Source organism: Bos grunniens, chromosome 7, assembly GCF_055505025.1.
Source record: "Bos grunniens cultivar Pamir isolate PY7600 chromosome 7, Bosgru_T2T1.0, whole genome shotgun sequence".
NCBI lineage: Eukaryota > Metazoa > Chordata > Mammalia > Artiodactyla > Bovidae > Bos > Bos grunniens.
In genome coordinates this window covers 13,256,144-13,275,139 of record NC_141171.1, presented here as the reverse complement: position 1 = coordinate 13,275,139, position 18,996 = coordinate 13,256,144, and the positions used below count along the sequence as shown (strand labels likewise).

The following is an 18,996-nucleotide window of genomic DNA, read 5'->3' as shown; positions in this document are numbered from 1 at the left end:
ATTCAACAAACTCATATGTGTGACCATTCTGTACCAAGCCATATTCTGGGCATGGAGATAGAATACACAAGTTCTAATCCTGAAAAAGTCATAATCAAGGGAATTAAAGATTACTTAGGGACACAAGTAAGGTAAGTCAGAAAGACAAAGGCAAATACCATATGATATAACTTATATGTGAAATCTAAAATAGGACACAAATGAAAGTATGTATGAAACAGAAACAGACTCGCAGAGAACAGACTTACGGTTGCCAAGGGGAGGGGAGTGGGGGAGAGATCCAGTGGGAGTTTGGTTCGCAGATGCAAACTATCATATATCGAATGGGTAAACGACAAGATCCTAGTTTATACCACAGGGAACTATATTCAATATCCTGGGACAAACCATAATAGAAAAGAATGTGAAAGATATATATATATAACTGAATTACTGTGCTGTACAGCAGAAATTGGGCTTCCCTGATGGCTCAGCAGTAAAGAATCTGCCTGCAATGCGGGAGACCTGAGTTCGATCCCTGGGTCAGGATGATCCTCTGGAGGAGGGCATGGCAACCCAGTATTCTTGCCTGGAGAATCCCATGGCCAGAGGAGCCTGGTGGGCTACAGTTCACAGGGTCGCAAAAAGTCAGACACGACTGAGGCGATTGAGCACGCACGCATGCACAGTAGAAGTTAACACAATATTTTAAATCAACTACATTTCAATAAAATAAACTTTAAAAAAAATACTACTTTGGGACACAGAAAAGGCAGAGACACTATTATTAACAGGGTGCCATGGGAGTGCAGAGGCAGGGCAAGTCAAAGAGTGCTTCCTGGAGGAGGATATTACGTGCCTGAAACTATACTAGGCACTGGACATGACAAGAACAAGACAGATGAGTGCCTGCTCTTATTGAGCTCCATCTCAATGGGCTCCTGAAGTAGGAATAGGAGTTTTCCTGGAAAAGAGGAGGGTGGAAGAGCATTCCAGGAAGCAGGAACTGCATAAGCTCAAGCAGAAAAGCTCAGCTCAGATTTCTTATAAAATTCCAGTTTTCCTCCTCTATGGGGTGACTTTCCATTCAAGAACCCCTACGGTCTCCAACACATGGACCTGATTTTGATTATGATGGTAGTAGGTAAGGTGTCCCCTGGGCCAACATGTCTCTATGCTAAAAGCTGAGTCTTTGTCGGTCTTTTCTTCCTCTCTGTGGCTCCAGGCTATGCACCCCAGAGTTTATCTATCCAGAGGGAATACCAGCTAAATTTCCACATCATCAACTGGAATCTCAGCAACCGAGATCCCACATCATCAGAGTACCTCGCCCTGCTGTGGGACATCAGTGACAAGGTGGGGGTCTTTCTCGCCCCTCCCATCTCTCCTTACCCTGAGTGCCCCTCTCATTCCTCAGTCTGACATGCACCTATTTTTCTAAGCTATTCCCCTTCCATGTTTATTATTATTATCTTTTATTTTTCGTTGTGCTAGGTCTTCATCGCTGCACTCGGGCTTTCTCTAGTTGCGGCAGGTGGGGGTTACTCATTGTCATGGCGCACGGGCTTTTCACTGCGGCGGCTTCTCTTGTTGTGGAGCACAGGCTCTTGGTGTACGGGCTTCAGTGGTTGTGGCTCCTGGGCTCCAGAGCACGGGTTCAGTAGTTGTGGCGTAGTCTTAGCTGCTCTGCAGCGTGTGGAATCTTCCCTAACTGGGGATCGAATCCATATCCCTTGCATTGGCAGGTGAATTCTTATCCACCAGAGAAGTCCTGCCCTGCATCTATTAAGTAATTGTTTCAACTCTTCCCTTTACCTACATGTTCTAGGTTATTTCAGATTCCAGAGTTGGTACCCTAGCTGCTGCCCCACTTTTCAGATGGGAAAATTGAGGCTCAGAAAAGGGAACATTGTGCCTAAGGGCACACAATGGAGTTAAGGGCAGAACCAGGATCAGAACTGAGGCCTCCCTTGCTTCAAGACCTGTGTTTGTTCCTCTCTGGCTCCAGTGGCGCCCTCCAGCCCCAAGAGACCTCCATCTCACCCAGCCTCCCTCCCCTTTATTCTAGGTCACCAAACTCTACAGAAGCAGCCAGCTACAAGGCGTATTCCTCTCCTGCCTGGTCACCAACTTGACGTAAGTTGAGGAGACTGAAAGCATTGGCTGAGATGGCAGCTCAAGGCTCTGAGCACTGGCTGGCACATCCTTGGACTGGAAGTCATTGACATGGTGCCCATTCTTCCCACATGCCTGACAGCTTACCATCTCCTTCCATAGGTCTTTGGGGTACAGGAAAAGGCTTACCCTCATGGACCCACCATCTCCCTGCACCCACCTCCTTCAACTTTCAGCTAATAGTAATCTAATAATATTTACCATGGCCAGGCTGCCTGTTGAGTACTGTCATGCACGATCATCTCATTTCATTTTCTTAACATTCTCGCATGAGAGATGCAATATGTGCATCCCACACGTTCGCATGGGAAAACTGAGGCACAGAAGTTGGGTTTGAACTCACATCTCTGAAGGATGAGTAGAGGCCTAGGACATCTCTACTAGAGAGAGGGAGGATCATGGGACATGCTGCTGACTTTGAAAATTAGTAATTTCAGTTCCTTTGTCTTTAACATGGGGATAATGATAAAAATAGGCTTCCCTGGGGGCTCAGTGGTAAAGAATCCACCTGCCAATGCAGGAGACTTGGGTTCAATCTCTGGGTTAGGAAGAGCCCCTGGAGAAGGACATGGCAACCCACTCCAGTGTTCTTGCTTGGAATATCCCACAGAGGAGCCTATTGAGCTGCAGTTCATGGGGTCACAAAGAGTTGGACAGGACTAAACAACAGATTGTAATTATAGCTTCTACCAGAGTGACCGGAAGGACTGTGGAAGTCACTTCTTAGAGGTCCACAATAGACATTCATTATTGTTACTGTTATTGCTTCTCTTCCTAACTCCTAGAAGCGTTTCCCTTTTTGGTCAGGGTCTCTTCCCTTGCCTGGAGCAAGAAGGCAGTCAGATACCGCGGTGCTTACCCTTAGGTCTTTGAGTCTACAAAGCAGGAACTCAGGACACACTGCTGGTGTTGGGTGCTGGCTGAGATCCCATGGTCTCTGTTCCCAGGTTGGATCCCATATCGGTCACCATCAAGGCCCAGCTCTCCTCCAGAGTGGACTCCAGCATGGTGAAGCAAGTATTTCTAGACAAGACCCTGAACGCCTCATCCCACTGGCTGGGTGCCACCTACCAGCTGACAGATGTGCATGTGACAGGTGGGACATAGAGGGGGATATGTCATGGCTGGAAAAGGTATTTTTAAAAATTCTTTTGTTGTTGTTCAGTCGCTAAGTCATGTCCAACTGATTCTTTATGACCTCAGGCTTCCCTATCCTTCACCATCTCCCGGAGTTTGCTCAAACTCATGTCCATTGAGTCAGTGATGCCATCCAATCATCTCATCCTCTGTTGCCCCCTTCTCCTCTTGCTCTCAATCTTTCCCAGCATCAGGGTCTCTTCCAATGAGTCAGCTCTTCGCATCAGGTGGCCAAAGTATTGGAGCTTCAGCTTCAGCATCAGTTCTTCCAATGAATATTCAGGGTTGATTTCCTGTAGGGTTGACTGGTTTGATTTCCTTGCTGTCCAGAGGACTCTCAAGAGTCTTCTCCAGCACCACAGTTCGAAAGCATCAATTCTTTGGTGCTCAGTGTTCTTTATGGTCCAATTCTTCCATCCGTACATGACTACTGTATATTCTTAGTCTTTTTAAAAATTTTATTTATTTTTGGCAGTGCTGGGTCTTCATTGCTGAGTGGGCTTTCTCTAGTTGCAGCGAGTGGGGGCTACTCTCTAGTGGCAATGTGCAGGCTTCTCATTGTGGTGGCTTCTCTCATTGTAAAGCATATGCTCTAGGCACCTGGACTTCAGTAGTTGTAGCTGTCAGGCTCCAGAGCATGGGCTCAGTAGTTGTGATGTGTGCATGGGCTTAGTGGCCCCACGGCATGTGGGATCTTCCCAGACCAAGGGGTCCCTGCATTGGCAGTCAGAATCTTACCCACTGGACCATGAGGGAAGTCCAAAAGATGGTTTTATGAAGAAGGATAGGGCTTCTGGATATGAGCGACATGGATAGAGGCTACAGAGGAAAAAGGAGAGGCTTTCTGGAAGCCCATGCTGATGACTCATGGCAATGTCATCCAACAGGAGACAGGAAGAGAAAATCCAGCAATTGTAACCAACAGAATGATTATTTCACATGTCAGTTTTTCTAACCCAAAATGGGAAGGATCCTGGGTTTCCTTGTTAGGCTGTTATGAGTCATACATTGGTTGATTCATTCATTTATTCATTAAATGTATATATCATGAAAATAAATAGGCACTGATGATACATTGTAATTGCTGCTATGACAGAGGAATTTTGAAAGTCTGTGGGAATTCCAAAGAAGGATTACACCGCTTTCTCTTGGAAAGTTTTCTAGAGGAAGTGATGAAGAAACAGATCTGAAGGAGAATAGGACTTAGCTGAAGGGAAGAAATAGGGAGTTGAGCCACATGTGTCTGTAACCTAGAAGATAGAGCATGTCATTGAAGGAGGCTATAAGGAGTTTGGTGTGGCTGGAGCATACACCTTGACATAAGATGGGTGACAACTGTGGCTAAAGATGTGGGCAGAGACTTTCCTGGGCACTGGAATGGTTTGGGGAGGAACATGGCACACTCAGCGTTCTACTTTAGAAAGCTTGTCCTCTGGTGATTCTCCTCTACCAGGTCAATGATTGGGGAGGGGGAAAAAGACATATTAGGGACCTAGATCAGCAAAGATGATGGATGCCCACTGGAATGGTCAGCACCTGCCAACTGCTTCAGAGAAATCTCCTCTTCCCCCCAACCTTGTGAACTCTCACAATGCTTAGTGGACAGCTGGACAGGCAGACAGATGAATGGACTCAAGGTGGGCAGATGGTCTTCAGTAGCCAATTTTTAAAAAAATTTCCCTGAAGTGCAGTTGATTTACAATGCTGTGTTACCCTCTTCAATACAGTAAAACGATTCAGTTATATATGGGCTTTCCAGGTGGCTCAGTGATGAAGAATCTGCCTGCCAATGCAGGAGACATGGGTTTGATCCCCAGGTTAGGAAGACCCTGGAGAAGAAAATGAAAACCCACTCCAGTATTCCTGCCTGGGATATCCCATGGACAGAAGAGCCTGGAAAGGCTGCAGTCCATGGTATCGCAAAAGAATCGGACATGACATAGCAATTAAGCAACAAGAACATATACACATATGTATTTTCCTTTTTCATATTCTTTTCCATTAGAGTCTGTCACAGACAATTGAATATATTAATAGTTCCCTGTTATACAGTAGGGCCTGCGGTTTATCCATTTTATATATAATAGCTTGCCTCTGCTAATCCCAAACTCCCATTCCCTCCCTCCTCTATCTCCTTCCCCCTTGGCAGCTACTAGTCTGTTTTCTATGTCTGTGAGTCTGATTTTGTTTAATAGATATGTTGATTTATATCATATTTTAGATTCCACATATAAGTAGTATCATATGGCATTTGTCTTTCTTTTTTTGACTTACTTCACTTAGTATGATCATCTCTATGCCATCCATGTTGCTGCAAATGGTATTATTTCATTCTTTTTTATTATAGCCTACTCTTTTTGGCGGCGGGGGTGGGGCTGCCCTGGGTCGTCTTCACTGCACACGCAGGCTTTCTCTAGTTGCAGCATACTGGCTTCTCTTTTGCATCAAGTGGGCTTCGTTGCCCCATGGTATGTGAGATCTTACCAGGGGTCAAATCCCCATCCCCTGCATTGCAAGGCAGATCTTTAACCACTCGGGGACCAGACAAGTTCCTGTAACACAGTTTTAAAAACCCAGCTCAGTCCACAGTGCCAGGAATAAGTAGACTGACTCTAATGACTTCTTTGTTGAAAACTTCCCCTAATGGGAACTTTCACTTTCCTTTTATTCTAGAAGCAGAGCCATCAATTCACCTACCCACAGACCAACCAACAACCACTCCCAGTTTCCAGAAAGTCCAGCTAAATTTCACTGTCACCAACCTATTCTATTCTCAAGACATGAAACAGCCAGACACTCCCAAATACCAGAGAAACAAGAGAAATATTGAGGATGCGGTAAGAATGGGCTTCTGTGCCCAATCTGTTCCTCTGCAGAGACTGACCTATGGACACTGAGGAGTCAGAGGGTGACCTTTTATTTTAGTGTGCACATTTACCTTTATTTTTTTTCAGTTTAGCCTCTGGACATTTCTAAATTTTATTTATTTTTTATTTTATTTTGGTGGTGCTGGGTCTTCATTGTAGCACACAGACGTCTGTAGTTGTGGCTTATGGGCTCCAGAGTGCATGGGCTCAGCAGTTGCAGCCTGTGGGCTTTGTTGCCCTGCAGCATATGGGATCTTAGTTCCCCATCCAGGGATCAAAACTGTATCCCCTGCATTGGAAGGCAGTTCTTAACCACTGGACCACCAGGGGAAGTCCCCTGGACATTTTTTTAATTGAAGTATAGTTGATTTACAATATTGGGTTAGTTCCAGATATACAGCATAGCAATTCATATATATATATATATATATATATCCTTCTTCAGATTATCTTCAATTGTAGGTTATTATAAAATATTATGTGTATTTCCCTGTGCTATGCAGTAGATCCTTGTTGGTTATCCAGAAGGTGACTTCTTTTTTTAATAGTTCATAAAGATAGGTTCTTATTCGCATTTGACAAATGAAGAGACAGCCATAGACGAGTTCAATTACTAGCCCAAGTAATATCCTGGAACAGAACATGCTTTGGTGTACATACCTGGGCTGGTTTTTCTTTTATTTTTTGTTTTCTTGGTTGCACTGTGCCTCATGCAGGATCTCTGTTCCCTGACCAGGGATTGAACCCGTGCCCTCTGCAGTGGCAGCGGAGATTCTTTACCATTTGACCAACAGAAAAATAAATAAATGGGGCAGTGTACTCATTGGCTAATTGGCATTCTCCAGTGCCAGAGTCATGGATTCTGACCTAGGAAATTTTGCCCTATCTTTCAGCTCAACCAGCTCTTCCGAAACAGCAGCATCAAGACTCATTTTTCTGACTGTGAAGTTTCAGCATTCAGGTGAGTTCCAGCTCAGGACCTGATCACTTTGGAGACTCGCACTGTCCTTTAGAAGTGTCCCCACTGCTGCAGTCTTTCAGTTCCTAGCTGTTATGGAAGAGAGCCCTAGGAACACAGACCTGATACCTAAACACTGGGGCTTCCCTGGTGGCTCAGTGGTCAAGAATCTGCCTAGCAATGCAGGAGCTGTAGGAGACACCCGTTCGATCTCTGGAGGAGGAAATGGCAACCCACTCCAGTATTCTTGCCTGGGAAATCCCATGGGCAGAGGAGCCTGGCAGGCTACAGTACAAGGTTTTGCAGAGTTGGACACGACTGAGCGACTAATGCTTTCAGTTTTCCGCTGTATAACAATGCAAATCAGTCATAATTATGCCTATATTCATCTCCCTCTTAAGAACACTATTCTAATGAAAGAGATCACTCACAAAAGACCACACAGCATGTGATTCTCATAAAAATGGAATGCCTATTGTCCAGAAGAGTAAATCCCTAGAGGGAGAACGGAAATTGTTTGCTAGTGGGGGTGAGGGAAGAATGAGGAAGATCCATACTAATGAGTCAACTGGTTCTAACCTTCCGGCTTTCACAGTTACTGAGTCCCTTGTGAGAGTGGAATGAGAACTGTGCAAGCTATAATGCCATAACATTGACTCTGTTTACCAAGATACATTTTTTTCTTACCTGAATGCTGCTTGGCTTGTTGCCAGCCTTTGGTAAATTTCTAGACTTCTGAAAAAGTTGATTTTGGCCATGTTTACCAGTGTTCTCATTGCTTTTACAGATTTTTGGGAGTCCTTACTCCAGCATTTCAAAATGTTCTCGTTGTGCTTATTTATTTATAAATTAATCCAATTAAATAAAATGAGACATTTAGTTTCTCACTTAACACTAGTCATGTTTCTTTTTGAGGCAAATTTGATTTCTTTCTTTCTGGTTTGCTTTCATAATGTGCAGATTCACCTTTTTTTTTTTTTTTTTTTAATTTATTATTTGACTGTCCATGGAATTCTCCATGGGCAAGAATACTGGAGTGGGTTGCCATTCCCTTCTCCAAGGGATCTTCCAGACCCAGGGGCTGAACCTGGGTCTCCCACATTGCAGGCAGATTCTTCACCATCTGAGCCACTGCCGTGTCTTAATTGCAGCATGCGGAATCTGTTTTAGTTGTGGCATGCAGACTCTGAGTTGTGGCATATGGGATCTGATTCCCTGACCCGGGATTGAACTCAGGCCCCCTGCATTGGGAGCACAGAGTCTTAGCCACTGGACCATCAGGGAAGTCCCACAGTAGCCATATTTTAAGTGCTTGGTAACAAGGGGCAAATAATGACTGGATACTGCAGACACAAATGTTTACATCATTGCAGAAAGTTGTCCTGGACAGGGCCAGCAGAGAACCTAGAACGGGGGTAGAACTCCATATACTGGTGTCCTTCCAGGTCTGTCCCTCCAAGCAACCACACTGGGGTAAACGCTCAGTGTAACTTCGCATTTTTGGCTCGGAGTCCGTACCAAGTTGTCATCTATGAGGAATTCCTGCGTCTGACCAAGAATGGTACTCAGCTGCAGAATTTCACCCTGGACAGGAACAGTCTCCTTGTGGACGGTAAGACTCCCTGATCATGGGGGCAGGAGTGAGGGCTTCCAACTTCCTCACATGGGGGCTTTCCTGGGAGTCTGGAGACCTGAGGATGAGTCAGCATTGAACTTTCCCAGGCTGGCAGAGGTGGCACAGTCTTCCAGACTTTACCCATCACTGAGGGAGAAGAAACAATACCCAGTGGGACACAGGAGACACTTGCCATCTCTCCTGGACAGCATAAGGCAGTAGAAGTTTCTTAATCATGGAAATGTCCTATACCTGTGCTGCCCAGAGCATACATCACATGAGACTCCTGAGTATATTTGAAGTATGATTATTGTGACTGAGGACTTCCCTGATGGCTCAGTTGGTAAAGAATCTGCCTGCAATGCAGAAGACCCTGGTTTGATTCCCGGGTCGGGAAGATCTGCTGGAGAAGGGGTAGGGTAGACTACCTACTCCAGTATTCTTGAACTTCCCTGGTGGCTCAGCTGGTAAAGAATCCACCCGCAATTCAGGAGACCTGGGTTCAATCCCTGGGTTGGGAAGATCCCTTGGAGAAGGAAAAGGCTACCCACTCCCGTATTCTGCCCTGGAGAATTCCATGGACTGTATAGGCCATGGAGTCACAGAGTCAGACACAACTGAGCGACTTTCACTTTCACTTATTGTGACTGGCTTTTATGGTTACTGAATTTTAATAGTACAGAGTACCAGATTTTTTTAAACTTTACTTCATTAAAATTAATTTTAATTTAAAATGGCACTTGTCACTGCTTATATCACACAGCACATCTTAAGAATTTGCCTGGGGAGGAGAGATGGGAAGGAAGATCCAAGAGAGAGGGGGCCATATACATATATTTATGGTTGATTCATTTCGTTGTGAGGCAGAAACTAATACAACATTGTAAAGCAATTTTACTCCAATTAAAAAGAATACTTCAATTAAAATCAGAAATAAGTAAAATTAAAAAGAAAAAAGATTTTGGCTAGGGAGAGGTTGTACAGCAAGGGGGGCCTACAACCCTCCCCCAGTCTGTGCCAATCATTTCTCATATAGTTTATGTTACAGTTGGAAATAATAAGAATAGGCAGTTGAAAACAATGAATTATTTGATGTGAACCAATCCACACTTAGGAGTGGTAATCAGAAGGCTTCCTGGAGGAAATTACAGTCTAGGTGAATCTTGGAAAATAAGTATTAAACTCAGTAAAGGGAAAAGGGAGTGAATGTGTTCATAGGCAGAAGGCTTTTGAGCAGGAATTTATAAATTTAGAGAGAGCCCATGGTCTTGTCAACTCCTATGACCCATTCTCCCCTTCACTAGCATAAGATAGTTCTGTCCATCACCAGTCATCCATCCATTCCCAGAGGTATGATTTGAAATATCACACTCTTGTAGTGTGATTGTGGCTTTGTTATTATGTAGTAAAGTATCCTCATTTTCCAGTGATGCAAACTAAAATGGGGTGAAATATTATGTCGACATGACTTTAATATTTCAACGGAATTATGGGATGAAACAAGTGTGGCAAGTGTTAATAAGTTATACATACGTGCGTGCTTATTAAGTCATGTCAGTCATGTCCGACTCTGACTCTGTGGATTATAGCCCACCAGGCTCCTCTATCAATGGGATTCTCCATCCAAGAATACTGGAGTGGGTTGTCGTACCCCTCTCCAGGGGATCTTCCTGACGCAGGAATCAAACCCCCATCACTTCCATCTCCTGCATTGGCAGGCAGGTTCTTTACACTAGCGTTTCCTGGGAAGCCAAATAGTTATACACTAGGTATGATATTGTTTGGTAGCTTAGTGGTAAAGAATCTGTCTGCCAATGGAAGAGACTCAGGTTCAATCCCTGGGTGGGGAAGATCCCCTGGAGAAGGAAATGGCAACCCACTCCAGTATTCTTGCCTAGAAAATCCCATGGACTGTAGTCCACCAGGCTTCTCTGTCCATAGGAGCCTGGAGGGCTACAGTCCATGGTATCACAAAGAGTCAGACACGACTTAGTGACTAAACAACAAATAATATTGTTTTAACTGTGTGAAATAAATATTGTTACTTCTAGATGATGGATATTTATGACTTGGTTTTGTTTGTCTGTATATTTGAAAAGTTTTATTTAAAAGGGTAAAACACACTCACATGTATTCTCCATTTCATTCACTTTCAGGGTATTCTCCCAACAGAAATGATGTTGTGACTGAGAATTCTGGTAAGCCTCAAAGATGCTGTAGCCCAGGGTGGAGAGGGAATATTCTGGTTCTCTGCCTCATTGAAAACAGCCACATACCCAGGGTATTGGATGATGATGAAAATTGGTCAACCCAGGACTGGGATTTCTGAGGCACAGTCAGGGTCGGTGGGCCGGGGGAGCGTGGGGGCAGGGGAAGCAGGGCCCTGGAGGAATGATAGATGGTGTCTCACACCAGGACTTGTCTCCCCAGACCTCCCCTTCTGGGCCATCATCCTCATCTGCCTGGCAGGACTCCTGGTGCTCATCATGGGCCTGATCAGCTTTTTCCTGGTAAGCAAGGAGGTGTTGTTCTCTTACTATCAGGTTGTAAGAGCTTTTTATATATTAGAAGGATATGTCCTCTGTGGGGATGTGTTTTGCAGATATTTTCTCTTAATCTGTGAGGGGTTTGCCTTTTCCTTTTCTTAACAACATTTGTCATTGGGGAAATGTAAATGAAAGTTATAATGAGATACCATTATGCATGAGAAGGGTTAAAATCAAAATGACGTTAACAAGTGTCAGTGAAGATATGAAGCAGCTGGAACTCTCCTATAGTGCTGGTGGAAAATAGCTTGGCTGCATCTTTAAAAGTTACATTGGGTGCTCTGTGGTGACCTAAATGGGAAAGTGAAAGTGTTAGTTGCTTCAGTCATGTCCCACTCTTTGTGACCCCATGGACTGTAGCCCCGCCAAGCTCCTCTGTCCATGGAATTCTCCAGGCAAGAATACTGGAGTGGGTTGCCATTCCCTTCTCCACTAAATGGGAAGGAAATCTAAAAAAGAGTGGATATATGTATACATGTAGTTGATTCACTTCGCTCATGCCTAAAAGTAACATAGCACTGTAGAGCAATTACAATAAAAATAAGTAAATGTCACATTGGGGTTAGTAGTCACACAGTATTACATATAGAATGGATAAACAACAAAATCCTACTTTTTAACACAGGGAACTATATCCAGTATCCTGGGATAAACCATAATATAAAAAAGAATATTTTTAAAGTATATATGTGTGTATAACTAAGTCACTTTGCTACAGCAGAAACAAACACAACATTGTAAATCAACTATACTTCAATTAAAAATAAATTTTCAAAGTTGCATATATCTGTGCAACCATTCCCTCCTAGGAATTTGTCTAAGAGAAATTAAAACACATATCTATACAAAGACTTGTACACAAATGTTCATAATAATATTTGCACTGCTGCTGCTGCTAAGTCACCTCAGTCGTGTCCGACTCTGTGTGACCCCATAGACGGCAGCCCACCAGGCTGCCCCGTCCCTGGGATTCTCCAGGCAAGAACACTGGAGTGGGTTGCCATTTCCTTCTCCAATGCGTTAAAGTGAAGTCGCTCAGTCATGTCCGACCCTTAGCGACCCCATGGACTGCAGCCTACCAGGCTCCTCCGTCCATGGGATTTTCCAGGCAAGAGTACTGGAGTGGGGTGCTAGCCAAAAACTAAAAAACAAACCAAGAAGTCCATCAATAAGTGAATGGGTAAACAAAGTGTGGTATATTCACACAATTCAATACTATTTAGCAATAATACTGGATTATTAACATATACAATGATGAATCTCAAAATAATTTGAATTTGAATATGCTGAATGAAAGAAGTTAGATGAAAAAGAATACTTATTGTAGGATTTCATTTATAAGCAAACTCTGGAAAATACTAATTAATCTCTGAGGATAGAAATCAGACCAGTGGTTGTCTGGGAATAAGAATGTGTTTGTAAATAGCAGGGGAGGAAGAATTACAAAAGAACATGAGGGAAAATGGGGGAATAATGAGCATTCCTAATTTTGATTACAGGGAATGGTTCAATAAGTTTATAATCAAAACTTATCAAATCATTCACTTTAAATGTATGCAGTTTACCTACAAATAGGATCCTTCTCAGGGCCTCCATTATCTTATATATCCCAGTCTAGTAACATTATTTGTTCTCCAAAGGTTTCAAATAGGCATTTTTTCATTCTATCTAAGTTTTCTACCTATCTTTATAAGAAATTTAGTCCAAATTACTCAATGATGTATTACTAGAAGCTGGAGTCTATATGCTAAGTAGCTTCAGTCGTGTCGGACTCTGTACGACCCCATAGACGGCAGCCCACCAGGCTCCCCCGTCCCTGGGATTCTCTAGGCAAGAACACTGGAGTGGGTTGCCATTTCCTTCTCCAGTGCATGACAGTGAAAAGTGAAAGCAGCCCATCAGGCTCCTCCATCCATGGGATTTTCCAGGCAAGAGTACTGGAGTGGGGTGCCATCACCTTCTCTGGAGTCTATACAGTCTTTACAATAATAGAAAATATTGGATAATACAGTTTTTCATAATAATGTAAAAGCTTACATGATTTTGTTCAAAAGCTAAAATATTCAGCATTTTTATTTTCTTTAGTAAAGTGAGTTGATTAAAAAAGTAATGCTGCAGGACTTTTCCTGGTGGTCCAGTGGTTTAGAATCCGCCTGCCAATGCAGGGGACATGGGTCCAACCCCTGGTCAGGGAAGATCCCAGATGCCGCAGAGCAACTAAGCCCATGTACCACAACTACTCAGTCTGTGCTCTAGAGCTCAAGAGCTTCAACGATAAGCCACCGCAATGAGAAGCCCATGCACTGCAGTTAGAGAGCAGCCCTAACTCCCACTCACCGCAACTAGAGAAATCCCATGCACAGTAACAAAGACCACAGTAACAAAGCACAGCCATAAATAAATAATTTTTCAAAGTACTGTCACATATTACTAAATGATCAGAGTGTGAAAAAGGTACAGGAAATTTTTAAAGACAGTATTAATATTACTAAAACTGACTGATAAAATAACTAATATATAGACAACCAGTATTTGTTAACAATTATGGTCCAATAAGGGGCTTCCTTGTAGCTCAGTCAGTAAAGAATCTGCCCGCAATGCAGGAGACTGAGGCTCGATCCCTGGGTCAGGAAGATCCCCTGGAGAAGGAAATGGCAACCCACTCCAGTATTCTTGCCTGGAGAATACCACGGACTGAGCAGTCTGGCAGGCTACAGTCCATGCGGTCGCAAGAGTCAGACACGACTTAGCAGCTAGACCACCATGATCCAATAATTTAAAATGTATATATATATAACTTGGAATATATATTCCTTCTGTTATTTGATTCCAAATTGACAAGCAGATGCTGAAAGCTAATGAACCCACCATACACATTACTGATCACATTTCAAGTAAATGGCAAAAAAAAAAAAAAAAACCCACTACATACTCTCATTCTTTGAAAGATGTCTAATTCTAATAAACTTTAACATTTTTTAAAAATATGTGCAGTTTACTGTATATCAGTTAAGCTGGGGTTAGGGGAAGGAGATAAGATATGAAGACGATATCAGAAAAAAGAAACAAAAAACCAAATTTTTTTAAAAGATAAAAAAATGAAGGGGCTGTCAGAGAGAAAATGGTAGGAAAAAATGGCGAGTTCAAGGGAAGAAAGAAGAAAAAGAGGTGAAAGAGGGGAAAAGGAGAGGCTGAGAGAAAATTAAGAGAAAACGAGGAGAGAGACACACAGGCACAGCAGGTGTCTGTGGTTGCGGCCGTGTCCTTCACCTGTAACCTCCCACAGTTGGCTAGATGACTGGTCCATTCTGAGCCCTCTGTTCACCCTCGCAGGTCAGAGTTCACCAGCGGAAGAAGGAGGCAGACTATGAGGTTCAGCAGCTACAGCCCGATAGCATGGGCTATTACCTGCCACACCTGGACCTGAGGAAGCTGCAGTGAGACCTGCGCAAGTCCCCTTTTCCCAGACAGGTTCCAGAGGAGGTTGGCTGCAACAGAAGTAAACCACGTTGGTCGGACACAACTTCCAGGCCTTTCTTGGCTTGGCCCCCACCTGGTTCACAGTGGACTGAGAGAAAAGGTCTCCCCTTCGTTGCGCTGAAGACAACTGCAACTTCTGTCTGATGGGTTCACACCCTCAGGGACACCAGGATTGGTGAAATAGGCACAGATGTGGCTAAAGAACAAAATTGACATCCCACTTAAGTGAGGTTTACCTTCCTAGTGACCCCCTGAACACCTCTCTCCTTGACTCCTGGGCAGCCATCACCCCATCTCTATTCCTCCATGTTCTGCACCCCCTTCCCCGAAGCCCTGGCAGTCTCAAGTTCCGTGTGAACTACTTTATTCTCTGGTGTTCAGATTCACCAGGATGTTCACTGACTCCTTTCCTTCATCACAGGTCCTCTAAGGTAGGAAATAGACTAAGAGGAATGAGTGGGCCAGCCATGATTCTGCAGTCAGCCCTGGGTCTTGGTATCTGGGAAGACTGAATCCCAGAGTGGCAGCAAACTCTAGAGAGATAAAGTCTACTTCGAATTTAAAGATGAATAAAACTCAGGGGAAAGATCTGAGAGAAAAAATAAAGACAGTCCCTTTTTTCATTTTTTTCTGCACTGAATCTAACTGAATGGTTAAAGCAGAGACTCCCCAACATGCAGCTCAAAGCATCCCAGGCATGATGCTAATACTGTAGATGCTCTGTTACTGTTTAATACCTCACTCTCAGAAACTGTAAATCCCAGACTTGCCTGGTGGTCCAGTGACTAGGACTACCTGCTCTCAGTGCAGAAGGCCCAGGTTCGATCCCTGGTCCAGGAACTAAGATCCTGCATGCTCTATAGCACAGCCAAAAAACAAACAAAAAAACCCCACATGATTTAACCTCTGGGTATTAAGAACAATTAAGAAATTAGCTACATGACCAAAATTAAAACTAAAAAAAAAAAGAAAAATTTCCTGGCAGAAAAAACACCTGGATTCATATGCACATAATCTTGACTCATAAAATATAATGAACAAAGGAAGAAAATTAGAAAGTTTACCTGAAAATTGATAATTATAATGGGTCATTTTCATATAACCTCTCAAGAAATTAAAAACACAGTGTTTATTAGCACATGATGGTTTAGAGAATAGTTAATAAAATGTTTCTATGAAACAACTACCAAAGCATTCCTGTGGCAAAAAACCTCACATACTTCTTACATACAAACATAATTTAAAACATAGTGAGAGATTATAGTCAACTACAAGAACAGGACACACCAACACAAGGAAGGAGTTTATTTTCAGAAATAAATAAAAGATCAGGCAAAGGCAGCCAAAACAAACTCCCTTGTTTTTTTACTGCACCACTGTAGATGTCATGGTGAATCAGGAAAACACACTCGCTAGCACCATTAACAGCATAAGGTGTCTGTTAAACACTTTAGACTTTAAATGGATATAGTCTAGAGAAAACGAGAATCAGACAATACTCCCAAACAGTAAAATCCAAAGTAGCTTCTTGGTGGACACAAGAGGCCGGACAGAAAAATCCCAACTCCGATGGATCTTTGATGTGGATCTCGGGAAGACATCAGTGGAAACCTACAGCTCTACAAAAATGGAAACCAAACACTGGTGGTGGTTTTGAGGTACTCTTGATTGGAAGGTCAAAGAATCCAAAATGATGGGCTAAAGATAGTATCCTTAAGTGAAAGTCACTCAGTTGTGTCCAACTGTATGTGACCCTATGGATAGTATCCTTAAGTGAAAGTCACTCAGTTGTGTCCAACTGTATGTGACCCCATGGACTATAGAGTCTATGGAATTCTCCAGGCCAGAATACTGGAGTGGGTATCCGTTCCCTTCTCTAAGGGATCTTCCCAACCCAGAGATTGAACCCAGGTCTCCCACATTGTGGGTGGACTCTTTACCGGCTGAGCCACAAGGGAAGCCCGTATACAGGCATCTCTCTTCATGTATGGTGCCTCCAAACTCTGACTAATGCCTTGTTTGCTTCTGCTTTCCAAATCCCAGGCAAGTAAGGCTATCAGTGAATTCTAACATAGAACCATAAATAGGATGGATGCTAGAAAATTTTGTTTCTAATATTACACAGAGAATCAGATATCTGTCCCATCACAGGTCTCTCTTCTCAAAATCTATTCACCAAATACCAGTCAGAGGAAGGACAACAAGCAAAGGTCCAAACATAAAAACAATTATTCACATGAAAGTCTCAAAAAAGGAGCTTTGTTGTTAAAGATAAAACACAGAAAACAGACTATAAAGACATCCAGGAATTGTCCAGAATCCAGATATCCTGTAGGAATATCCCAACAAATGACCACATTTTCCAGTTGCTTCTTAATACAGAATAAAATTATAAAAAATGAAACCTGACTACACATGCATCAGATATGCATTTCAATTCACCCATGGATCCAATAGACTTTCAGATGGAGAGAGAAAATATTAACTGATTCAAAGGAAAAGCACTACTTTTTAATCTCATGTACTACTGTTGGCTGGCTTCCCCGGTTGGCCCAGTGGTAAAGAATACACCTGCCAGTGCAGGAGTCACAGGAGACACAGGTTCGATTGCTGGGTCGGGAAGATCCCCTGGAGCAACACACTCCAGTATTCCTGCCTAGGAAATTCCAAGGACAGAAGAGCCTAGTGGGCTACAGTCGCAAAGAATTGGACATGAATGAGGAACTGAACAACTACTGTTGAAAGATGACTTGCAGAATTATATAACCCCAATACTCATGTATAAAACTAACTAGTAGAAACTCACACTCTAGTGATGTAATTTAAGAAAGAGGCTTGATAAACCCAATATATTTACAGCCTGTTAAAAAAATTCTTTTGTGGTTGAAAGTTTTCTGGAACATTCAGTTCAGTTCAGTTCAGTTGCTCAGTCGTGTCCAACTCTTTGTGACCCCACGAACCGCAGCACACCAGGCCTCCCTGTCCATCACCAACTCCCGGAGTTCACCCAAATCCATGTCCATTGAGTCAGTGATGCCATCCAGGCATCTCATCCTCTGTCATCCCCTTCTCCTCCTGCCCTCAATCTTTCCCAGCATCAGGGCCTTTTCCAATGAGTCAGCTCTTCGCATCAGGTGGCCAAAGTATTGGAGTTTCAGCTTCAACATCAGTCCTTCCAATGAACACCCAGGACTGATCTCCTTTAGAATGGACTGGTTGGATCTCCTTGCAGTCCAAGGGACTCCCGAGAGTCTTCTCCAACATCACAGTTCAAAAGCATCGATTCTTTGGCACTCTGGAACATTATACCCAGATTAATTTTCATCAAGCTATGAGTTCTCATGTTACTCACATTTGTAATTATTTATGGTAGGAGTTTTAACATTTAACTATGAAGACCAACTGAAGTCTTTCCCACACTCTTTACAGTCAAAAGGTTTTACCCCATGAGGTGAGTCCTTTCATGCCTTCGGAAGGAAGCGGGATGATTGAAGGTTTTCCCGCATTCTTTGCATTCATAGGGTTTCTCTCCAGTGTGAGTTCTCTCATGTCTTCGAAAACTCTGATGCCACCTGTAAGTTTTTCCACATTCTGTACATGCATAGCGTTTCTCTCCTGTGTGAGTCCTTTCATGGTTTTGTAAGGAACTGTATCCTCTGTAGGCTTTACCTCATTGTTTACATCCATAGGGTTTTTCTCTAGTGTGAGTTCTTTCACATGTTCAAAGATAACTGGGACACCTGAACACTTTATGACATTTTTTATATTCGTAGGGTTTTTCTCCAGTGTGATTGCTCTCATGTCTTTGAAAACTTTGACAACATCCAAGGGCCTTTCCATTGTTTACATTCGTAGAATATGAATTCTTCTGTGCATTTCTAAGGAAGTATAACCTCTGCAGGTTTTTCCACACTGGTTACATTCATAGAGTTTCTCTCCAGTGTGTGTTCTTTCATGTATTCAAAGTGAGGTTGAACAGCTAAAAGCTCCTCCACACTCCCTATATTCATAGGGTTCCTCTCCAGTGTGGGTTTTCATGTTTTTGAAAGGAGGGGTAACACTTGAAGGTTTTGCCACACCGTTTACATTCATAAGTCTCTCTCCAGTGTGACTTCTTTGGTGTATTTGAAATGAACTGGGGGAAATAGATGAAAAGTTGTTGTTGAACAAAAAAAGACACCGGGATTTTTGGCCCCCAGAGAAGAATTTAATCCAGGGCCAGAGATGAGGCTTGATCAC

At 43.1% G+C, this 18,996-nt stretch overlaps 1 protein-coding gene and 1 pseudogene across 10 annotated transcripts in view; one reads left to right on the top strand and one right to left on the bottom strand.

Annotated features, from left to right (window-relative positions):
- MUC16 (mucin 16, cell surface associated) overlaps positions 1-15,363 on the top strand; it is a 118,606-nt gene extending 103,243 nt beyond the window's left edge. For 8 of the 10 annotated variants that reach the window (XM_086409084.1, XM_086409079.1, XM_086409081.1 and 5 more), the window contains 9 exons: positions 1,205-1,335; positions 2,048-2,115; positions 3,102-3,250; positions 5,965-6,128; positions 7,052-7,119; positions 8,562-8,728; positions 10,888-10,929; positions 11,162-11,241; positions 14,611-15,363. In XM_086409084.1, the coding sequence (XP_086265210.1) occupies positions 1,205-1,335; positions 2,048-2,115; positions 3,102-3,250; positions 5,965-6,128; positions 7,052-7,119; positions 8,562-8,728; positions 10,888-10,929; positions 11,162-11,241; positions 14,611-14,718 (977 nt within the window). In that variant the 3' untranslated portion in view covers positions 14,719-15,363. The remainder of the gene's footprint in view (positions 1-1,204; positions 1,336-2,047; positions 2,116-3,101; positions 3,251-5,964; positions 6,129-7,051; positions 7,120-8,561; positions 8,729-10,887; positions 10,930-11,161; positions 11,242-14,610) is intronic. The other 2 variants (XM_086409083.1, XM_086409082.1) reach the window with 1 other exon arrangement.
- A 2,716-nt stretch (positions 15,364-18,079) lies between these two features.
- LOC147368480 (uncharacterized) lies at positions 18,080-18,968 on the bottom strand (annotated as a pseudogene).
- Between the last annotated feature and the right edge of the window lie 28 nt (positions 18,969-18,996).